This window comes from Dysidea avara, chromosome 2 (assembly GCF_963678975.1).
Source record: "Dysidea avara chromosome 2, odDysAvar1.4, whole genome shotgun sequence".
NCBI lineage: Eukaryota > Metazoa > Porifera > Demospongiae > Dictyoceratida > Dysideidae > Dysidea > Dysidea avara.
The window spans coordinates 36,367,534-36,377,518 of record NC_089273.1 but is presented as its reverse complement, the minus strand read 5'-3'; the positions used below and the strand labels follow the sequence as shown (position 1 = coordinate 36,377,518).

Genomic DNA, 9,985 nt, shown 5'->3' with positions numbered 1-9,985 from the left:
TAGATTTTTTTATTCTTATTATGTCAACTTAATAATTATGACATATCACCTGCCTTAGTCACAATATATATATATATATATATATATCATTCATCACCATGACGTCATTATTGGTTACATCATATCCTTTCTTGAACTATATATATAAGTGTAAATATTAACTTGCTTACAGTCAAAGAGGTGCAGGTTGATGAAAACATGTTCCTCTTTAATGTAATTATGTTTATTACTCTTTTGTCCATACCTTTCATTCCAAACATTGCAGCTGTTGGAGAGGTGATACCTGGCAATGAAACATACAGTGTTTGGAACAACAGGTGAGCCATTAATTTTCATAATTGATCAAATTGTGCTATCAATTGTACTATTAGAAATCTTTCTTTCCGATCACTGATTGATGCACTAACTAATTTATCCAATGACACTGTTGTCACAGTATCTAATCATGCTGCATTACCTTCAAGTGTGACATTAGATCATTTGAACAACATCACTATTATTGGACAAGGTAATACTACTGTAAATTGTAATGGCACTGGAGCACTGAAATTTGTTACCTGCAACAATGTAACTATTGAAGGTATCAACTGGGAGAAATGTGGTACAAGTAATAATTCATCAACAAATTCAGGAATCGAGTTTCATAATTCATCCAACACTTTCATTAAAAGCTGTTTGCTATACAACTTTACAGGACAAGCTGTTTTATTGTCAAATGTGTCAGGAGATGTACACATTCACAAATGTACATTTTTGTACAATAGTCAATATGGAGGACATGGTATAGCTGTGTATTATTTACCTTGGAAAAAAGATGAGGTCATAAACAAGTTGATAATTCAAGCTAGCAACTTTACAATGAATGGACTGGCTGAAAGTGTAGTTTACATTGGTGACTGTGTTAATAGGTGTTTTGTGGATATTTTCTTGCAAGACAGCATATTTATCAACAACCAAGGTGTGCCTCTTTATCTTAGTGGATCACATCTTCATGTTTGTGGTTCAGTTCTGTTTAATGGAAACAAGGCTAATGCTGGTGGAGGCATTTACAGCACTAATTCAACTGTTTCATTTTTGGAAGGAACTGATGTGCAATTTGTTAGGAACACCATTGAAACTAATGGTGGAGCCATTTGTGTCAGTAATTCAAAAGTATATTTTAGCACAAATTCATTTGTAAATTTTGAGAATAATAATGCAAGAGAAAAAGGTGGTGCCATTTACTCTGATACTTCCAATATCACATTTGATGGTGACTCTAGTGTAACATTTAATGATAATGAAGCCAATTCTGTTGGAGGAGCTGTATATTGTGGGTATTCATCTCATATCACATTTGATGGTAATTCAAGTGTAACATTTAGTTATAATATGGCCTCTGATAGTAATTCTGCCCTTGATAATAATGGAGGAGCTATATATTGTGGGAATTCATCTCATATCACATTTGATGACAACTCAAACATAACATTTAATCAAAATTCTGCAAATAATGGAGGAGCTGTATATTGCCAGCCTTCATCTCGTATCACATTTGATGGTAACTCTAGTGTAACATTCAATGGTAATAGAGCCTATGGTAATAGAGCCTATGGTAATGGAGGAGCTGTATATTGTCAGTTTTCATCTCATATCACATTTGATGGTAATTCAAGTGTAACATTTAGTTATAATTTGGCCTCTGATAGTAATTCTGCCCTTGATAATAATGGAGGAGCTATATATTGTGGGAATTCATCTCATATCACATTTGATGACAACTCAAACATAACATTAAATCAAAATTATGCAAATAATGGAGGAGCTGTATATTGCCAGCCTTCATCTAATATCACATTTGATGGTAACTCAAGTGTAACATTTATTAGTAATTTTGCCAATGATTATGGAGGAGCTGTATATTGTGAGCATTTATCTCATATCATAGTTAGTGGCAACTCATGTGTAATATTTGATAATAACAATGTCTTGAATGAAAATGGAGGAGCCATATTTTGTGAGCGTTCATCTCGTATCACATTTGACGGTAACTCATGTGTAACATTCAATGGTAATGAAGCCATGTATAAAAATGGAGGAGCTGTATATTGTCAGTATTTATCTCATATCACATTTGAAGGTAACTCAAGTGTAATATTTGATTATAATAGGGCCAGTGCTGATGGAGGAGCTGTATATTGTGAGGATTTATCTCATATAACCTTTGATGGTAACTCAAATGTCACATTTAATAACAATGAAGCCAGTTACATTGGGGGAGCTATATATTTGTATATTTCTAAAATCACATTTGAGGGAAGATCCAACATTAAGTTTAATGATAATAAAGCTGCACTAAGTGGAGGAGCCATAGCTACACTTAAAAGATCTAGTGTTACTTTCACAGGACATTCAGTAGTGGTGTTTTATAGTAATGTAGCCAGTCAAGATGGAGCTGGTGTATATTCTGTGCTTAGCAGCAACTGTACCTTTAGTGAGAATTCTAGTGTTACATTTCACAATAACACTGCAGAACAAAATGGAGCAGCTGTGTACTTATTTGACAATGGAATACTTACCATAAATGGATGGTTTATTGTAACATTTAATAATAATACAGCATTATATAATGGTGGAGTACTATACTTGGCAAGTCAGTCTATTGCACTGTTTAAAGGCAATTCCACAACAGTATTTCAGGACAATAGAGCTACTCTAAATGGTGGAGTAATATATTGTAGTAGGCAGTCCAACATTAGTTTAGATGAAAGTACTTCAGTAGCATTCATACGCAACACAGCTGAAACTGGTGGAGCCTGTTCCATTTTGCAATCTGACATGTTGTTTGCAGGAAATAGTTTGGTGATGATAGCAAAGAACATTGCTGACATAGGTGGAGCATTTTATGGGTCTCAAACCAGTGTAATGTTTACAGGAAACACTTCAGTAAAATTTACAGATAATATTGCAGAGAATGGAGGAGCTGTGTATATGGTGCAGTCATCCTTAACATTTACAGAAAATTCTTCAGTAAATTTTACAAATAACACAGTCATAGAGAATGGCGGAGCCATACATATCAGTGACAACTTCTCTGCATTATTTCAAGATAATTCCCAAATCATGATGTTTCTCAACACTGCTGATCGCTATGGTGGAGCTATTTATGCTGAACTAACACACAGTTCCCAAAGTACAATGATATTTAAAAGAACAGGTATTAACATTTTAAACAATAAAGCTTTAAGAGGTCCCATTGTTTATGTGGACATACCAACATCATGCAACGATACTTGTTTTCAAAACAGTATTGTCGATACTAATAACAACTCTTTCATAAATGGTCCACTACACAGGTACTTTGACACACCTCCCAAGAAACTTAAATTTTATAACACAACTACATGTATTGAAAATGACACTAACAAAAACTGTAAAACATATCTAACTAGAAACATAATGCTTGGTCAAGAAATTATAATTGATGCTTGTGTGCTGGATTACTATGATCAACCTGTTGACGGAACTCTTTTTATAATAACTGGTAAGAATGGAGATCATCAAGTAATCAATGGATCAAGTTATGTGCTAGTAGTGACTTGTGAAGGGTTCCGAGGAGTTAGAATAGTAGGAGAGGAAGTTTCTGATGCAGCTAATTATTCTATAACTATCACTTCACATGACGGCAGCAAGTCTGACCTGAAAACTATTTCTATGATGCTAATAACTGAATTATCACCATGTCACCCTGGTTTCCACTATGACAATGATACTCAAAGGTGTGTATGCTACAGTGATAGTAATATTGTGTCTTGTTCTGGTAGTACATCATCTATCAAAAGAGGTTACTGGTTTGGTGAAGTTGATGATAAAGTTACAGTGACAATTTGTCCTAATAATTATTGTAACTTCTCTTGTTGTGAAACTGCTAATGGATATTATGAACTTTCACCAATGAGAACTAACCAGTGTAATTTACAAAGATCTGGCACTGCTTGTGGTAGTTGTGAGGATGGTTATACTCTTTCATTTGATTCTGTAGAATGTGTAAGTGTTAGTCAGTGTACACCTGGGCAAACAGCTCTGATTGTCACATTATCAATCATATACTGGATAGCCATAGTTATACTAGTGTTTATTGTGACATACTATCATGTTGGGATTGGTTATTTGTATGTTATTACATACTATTACAGTGTGGTGGATATTTTGTTGAGTAACATTTTGTACACAACACAAGGATTGTTTATAACTGTTAGCATTATGTCCAGTATTGCTAAGGTGACACCACAGTTTTTGGGACAACTTTGTTTGGTACAGAATATGAGTGGAATTGACCAACATTTCATTCATTATGTACATCCACTAGCTGTCACTATCATTTTATCTGTTATCTGCTTGTCAGCAAGGATATCATACAGAATTTCAGCAATTGTGAGCAGAGGAATAATACATGTCATATGTTTTCTTTTACTATTGTCATACACTTCTGTGGCAACAACTTCATTGCTGCTATTGAGATCACTGACATTTTATAATGTGGATAAGGTTTACACTTACCTGTCACCTGACATAGAGTATTTTCAAGGACGTCATCTACCATATGTTATTGCAGCTATTTTATGTACACTAGTGATTGTGGTAGGTCTACCGCTTCTTCTTCTACTTGAGCCATACCTGAATCGAAAGATAAATTTTACCAGGATAAAGCCATTGTTGGATCAGTTTCAAGGATGTTATAAGGACAAGTATCGTAGTTTTGCAGCTTATTACATGTCATGTCGACTGGTGATTATTCTGATAGTCATTGTCAATTCATCTAATGATAACACTACCCAGTATCAGCTAATTACTGCAAATGCTATATTTTCCTTATTACACATGACAATTAGACCGTATGCCAGTAATTTACTTAACATGTTTGATGGGATGATTTTACAGTTGATGATTGTGGTTTCTATGCTTCCACTTGTTGACAATTTTGATCATGATTTGCTATTGTCATTTACTTTTATTTTAGTTTTACTGCCACTACTGACTTTTCTGATGATGGAAATATACCTTTATAAAAGGGAAATTAAACACCTTGCCAGAACCTTCATGTCATGGTTGCCACCTAAACTTGACACTACCAATGACAACAATGAGATACCAATGAGAGACTTTTTTGATAGTGTCATTGATGATAGTTGCAGAGAGAATGCTTACATATGTGAAATGTAAGTACTACAACTGCTATGTACACAATTAGTGTTAACTGCTCAGTACAGAAAAGTTTAATAGCTACTGATAACTGCATAGCCAAAGTGTGAGTAGTATAAATTGAAAACACAGGTAAGTTTTATGCGCCCACATTCCTAGCCCTGTTTTCACAGGCCCAGTTACACTTTAAAAATTTCAACTACATCATCTCATAGTTTTAGCAGTGTCATTCCCAGCATGTTATAAACTTTTGACTGTCTTACGTTTCATCATGCATCAGCAAAGTTAAGAACGTAGCTTCCTTAGCACATTCACCCTTAACACGTATGTATCCATACAGTTAAACTTCAAATACTAAGTAATATTATATTGAATTATCTTTTAAAATATATAATTATTTTGTGGTTGTTCTATAGTCTTCAGTAGTTATAACTCACTTTTTTGTACATTTGCAACTCTTTGAAGCATGTCACATTTGAAATGGCAACATTTCTAAGAATGTATCATAGCATATGTTTAGGAAAAGGTGTGATTAAACTTGTAACAAACTGCAACAAATTGTCCAGAGCTAACATTAAATTTTATCCTATACATGTAGCATCAATACAATAGGTAAACTAGGCACCTGCCTCACAGATTTGATCATAACAGAAGCGTGAAAGGTTAAGCATAACGCTAGCATAATAGACAGAATAATTCCTAACCAGTGAAAATGTGTTTTACGGTAAGATTGAGCTACCCTAACAAATAGTCAGTTACTTTAATAGTACAGGTGAGTAGATTTTGACCTTACTGGTTGTCAGAGTTATATTATTTCACAAACAGCCAAATTTATTAAAAATCAATATTATATTATTTCCCTTTTAATTAAAGTTATTCTCGCAAGCCATAAGCAAGTTTTGTAATTTCAAAATGCAAATTTATAGCAAACAAGGGAACTGAGGCATAAAATTGGAGGAAAAGTTTGAGCACAATTGACAGAATTTTTTAGCACTTCAGCATAGTATAATAGTAAAATTAAATTTAAAATGTAATGTACTTAAGTGGCTAAGCTTAAATAATGCTTTTTACACAGCTATGCAACTAAATTTAGTAATCTACAGCTAATCTGATATCTTTTGTGATAAACTTCTGCATTTTTGTTAGCTGAACAAAATGGTCTGTTGTTCCAATTTAATAAATTAATAAAGTGTTACAGAAACACATTTTTCTCAAGCTTATATATACAAGTGTTTCTGGGTGAAAATGTATGATAATAATCAATTATACAAACAATTTATTATTGTTGTTTATTGTTCACCCATACAGTAAGGATACCGAGGATGATGAAGCTACCCACTATCGTGAGTCCTTCTTTGAAGTGATGAACGAGATTGAAGACTGTTACTTTGAGATGCCAGATTGACCAATGTGCAGTATGCAGAGTGACACATATACATCTTCTATGCCCACATTATAGTTTTTACTTATGTACATTTGCATAACCCTCTGTAGCTTATGTTGTTATTACCTTACTTCATAGTAATTGTAACTGCTTGATTTCTTATTAACGTAACTGTGTTGTATAATAATGTGCATGAATACATGTAGATTATTGTATTGCACTACACATTATTATGTACCCTGTATTTTAAATGTGCTATTAAATTTAGATTCAATATTTTCCTTGTGCCTATTTTGATGTCTTTTAAATTCTGGTTTGTGTTTCATTGATGTGGAGTTGAAGTTGATTACAGCTCCATGAAGATATGGGGAGGTGTAATAAGCTAAATTTTATTTCTTCTGATTGTTGAAATTTTTTTGCATGAGGAATTCCTTCACACTCTCTTTGATATCACTGACATTGTTTGTACACTTTATAATGGTTTAATTTTTCTCTTTACAATCAACAAGTTCTGAATTATCAGCATTACACTAGCACCTGTCAGTGCATTTGTAGACAAGTGATGCTAATGGTTTTGAACTATCACAGGAAGAATTAAAAGTTGCATTTCAGGTATTGGGAAATCCCCAGTAAATGTACTGAATATTTCTGATGAAATTTGCACATTTCCTTGACATTTCCTGAAGTAGTATAGGGCACAATTTCCATGACATTTCCTAATAGCAGGATTGACGGTATTTCTTGACATTTCCTAATGAGGGATAGATGAAAGTTACTGACATTTGTGAAACACAGGAAAGATCAAATTTTCATAAATTTCTTGCACTCGGGATAGATGGTGTCAAAATGCAAATTTCCTGTCTAGGAAATGTCAGTAAATGTCATGTGTCAACACATTTCCCAAGCACAGTATGGATGGGGGACAGTATGGTGCCAGCTGCAGTGTGCATTACCCTCTCCACCAGTTCAGGACACATGACATTTCATGACATTTATGGACATTTCCTAAATGGCAAGGAACACACAGTATTAGTACATTACAACTAGCTAGCTTACCTACTTTAATAGAGTTTGCAAAATGTATAAGAAACCTAATTACCAAGGTATTATTTCATTGTGGGTTTGGGTTATCACATTTCTTGTTAATGTAGGAAATGTCCAGTAAAAATGATATTTCTTGAAATTTACATGACGTGTCCTTGGCCTCTATAATGTACCATATATATTGCATTTCCAAATGCACAGGTTACATAGAGACCTTATCCTACTGTAATATGTAAAGTGTTACAGTAGTCAGTATGACAGCAGCTGAAGTGACAATCTTGCACAGTAAAAACAGGTGTGTCAAAATAGCACAATTAGGTTTGCTAAAGCAATGTCTCCAGTTTTAGCACAGTGCACATGTGCTGTTTTGATAAGTGTGCTGTTTTAGCACATGTGTTATTTACCCTAGTGTGCTGTTATAGCAGGTGTGCTGTTTACAGATGAGCTGAAATTTAGTGTTACACAAAAGTAAGATAAAAGCACACACAGCATAAATAGAGTTTTGTAAGTAACTAAGTTCCATCTTTCTCCTACTGTAGCTATGTTAGTATTGTTGTAGGTATGTTGATCACCTCAAAACTACAAAAAGATAGTGGTACAGAGTGTAGCTACTACATACAATTAAATTTTGACTCCTCACCTGTTAAAAGTTCAGTGATAGACACATCACTTCATTATAGCTGCCCAAAAATGATTTGTGCAAGGCTCCAAGTGCAGAAGAATTGATACAGGATAATATTATGATGCTAAACCTAACGAAGAATAATGAGAACAGTTGTCACAGCTCAAATCCTAAGAAAAAATTTGAAATATAAACACAGATCTTATAGTCTGAATTTGATCACACCTGGCATCTTTGTTAACGACAAGTTTTGCGACATTGTCTTGAGTAGTAATCTGGCTTGTTTATTCCTTACAAACACCATACACAGGGTACAGCATATTATACATAGTGACATTTAATTGCAGTTGTAATGAGCACTCACTTGATGCTAGGACACTAGTTGAGTCTGCCTGAGTGTGCATTTTGATAGAGTGGTACATTCATACAGTATGATATATGAGGAAATCGTCACTGCTCAATATCTGAAAAACAATATTGAAATGTAAAGATAGGTTACAGTTTGAATATTCATCACACCTGGTGTCTATGTTAATGGCAATGCTGTGTGACGTTTTCTTAGCCATAAGTAATGGTTTGGCTGTTTAGGTCCCTACAAACACAGAGTGGTTAAAGTATTGCTGTATTTACAGTGTACTCATTTGATTTTTGCACTGTCCGAGTGTGGCACAAACTGTTTAACTGTTGACAGAAAAAAATATAGACCATATAAACATTGTGAGTCACTTTGATATATTTTGAAGGGCATCAACTGTCAACAATCTCATCCACTAAATTCACGACATAAATTGGATAATTGCAATAAACTACAATCATTTGTATACAACGTTGCATATATTATGGCATCAGAACTGCATTCACAAACAGCCATAACAACATGTTATTATTTATACCTGTTTATTACCCTATAGATAAGGATAGCCTGGTGGCAGACACCGGACTAAAATGCACTGCAATTATTCCTGTGAAACATACGGTGTATATATGCATGCATACATACATTCACCATACAATATATACTGTATATAATATGATGGCAGAGCATTTTGCAGAATATATTATTATTTAAACAGTTACATGATCAAATGCTATACTGATAATGTCTTGCTAAATGTTCCAATTTGGTAAGCTGTATTTCAACAATTGAGTTAATTAATGAAGCATACGTTGAGGTTTTCTTAGACCTCTTAGGTGATTCCAATATAATCTCCTGTAAAAAATAGGAGAAACCAGCAGCAGGAGTGGATTTGGGATATTTTACATAAATATATAATATGCTGCTAGCAGGGCGATTAACCCATTCACAACTGAGAAGCCATTGATGTCTACTTCAAACAGCAGTTCCTTCTCTGCAATTATCAACCCTTGGCTGCTTTCAACGTTTCTTTGGTCTTTGAAAATTGCTAATTTTGGCTCCGTGAAACCCTTTTCATCAACCACTTCCTGAACTCGTTTTCCAGGTTATAAAAATAAGATACAGGTTGATGACATGCTTCTTTTTACAGTTGTAAGTACATGATATACCATAGAAAAGCACATTGTATCAACACGCACAATATTGTTTTGCATAATTCATGATACCTCATAATACGAGAATGCCTGTTGACCTTTTTCACTGGGACCAGGTGGACGTAATCATTTGTCCAAAATATCCATAACTTTATAGTTCATTGCTTCATCCATGGCACTAGGGTCAAGCTCACTTTCCAGTGCTAATATCTGAGGGGTATATTTGGTCCAATTCTTTCTCATTA

The 9,985-nt window shown here is 34.1% G+C and overlaps 1 protein-coding gene and 1 long non-coding RNA gene across 3 annotated transcripts; one reads left to right on the top strand and one right to left on the bottom strand.

The window, feature by feature from the left end:
• The first annotated feature begins 219 nt into the window (after positions 1-219).
• LOC136248049 (uncharacterized) lies at positions 220-6,835 on the top strand. The gene is made up of 3 exons (XM_066039864.1): positions 220-317; positions 372-5,198; positions 6,490-6,835. Exons 1-3 carry the CDS (start codon positions 220-222, stop codon positions 6,584-6,586), a joined length of 5,022 nt encoding a protein of 1,673 aa, XP_065895936.1. The 3' UTR covers positions 6,587-6,835.
• A 1,202-nt stretch (positions 6,836-8,037) lies between these two features.
• On the bottom strand, positions 8,038-8,734 carry LOC136244639 (uncharacterized). 2 transcript variants are annotated; one of them, XR_010695491.1, is made up of 4 exons: positions 8,596-8,734; positions 8,457-8,521; positions 8,250-8,401; positions 8,038-8,188 (listed from the first exon to the last, which is right to left on the bottom strand). It is a non-coding gene; the product is annotated as an uncharacterized lncRNA (long non-coding RNA). The 2 variants fall into 2 exon arrangements; XR_010695487.1 differs by having other exon boundaries at positions 8,457-8,734.
• Positions 8,735-9,985: the final 1,251 nt, after the last annotated feature.

What these genes read in the sequence shown, in the direction of transcription:
- LOC136248049 (XM_066039864.1), top strand. Translation starts at nt 220, where the DNA reads ATGTTTATTACTCTTTTGTCCATACCTTTCATTCCAAACATTGCAGCT. An exon ending in TACAGTGTTTGGAACAACAG is followed by an intron (nt 318 to 371) that starts GTGAGCCATTAA and finishes TTGTACTATTAG; the next exon opens with AAATCTTTCTTTCCGATCAC. An exon ending in AATGCTTACATATGTGAAAT is followed by an intron (nt 5,199 to 6,489) that starts GTAAGTACTACA and finishes TCACCCATACAG; the next exon opens with TAAGGATACCGAGGATGATG.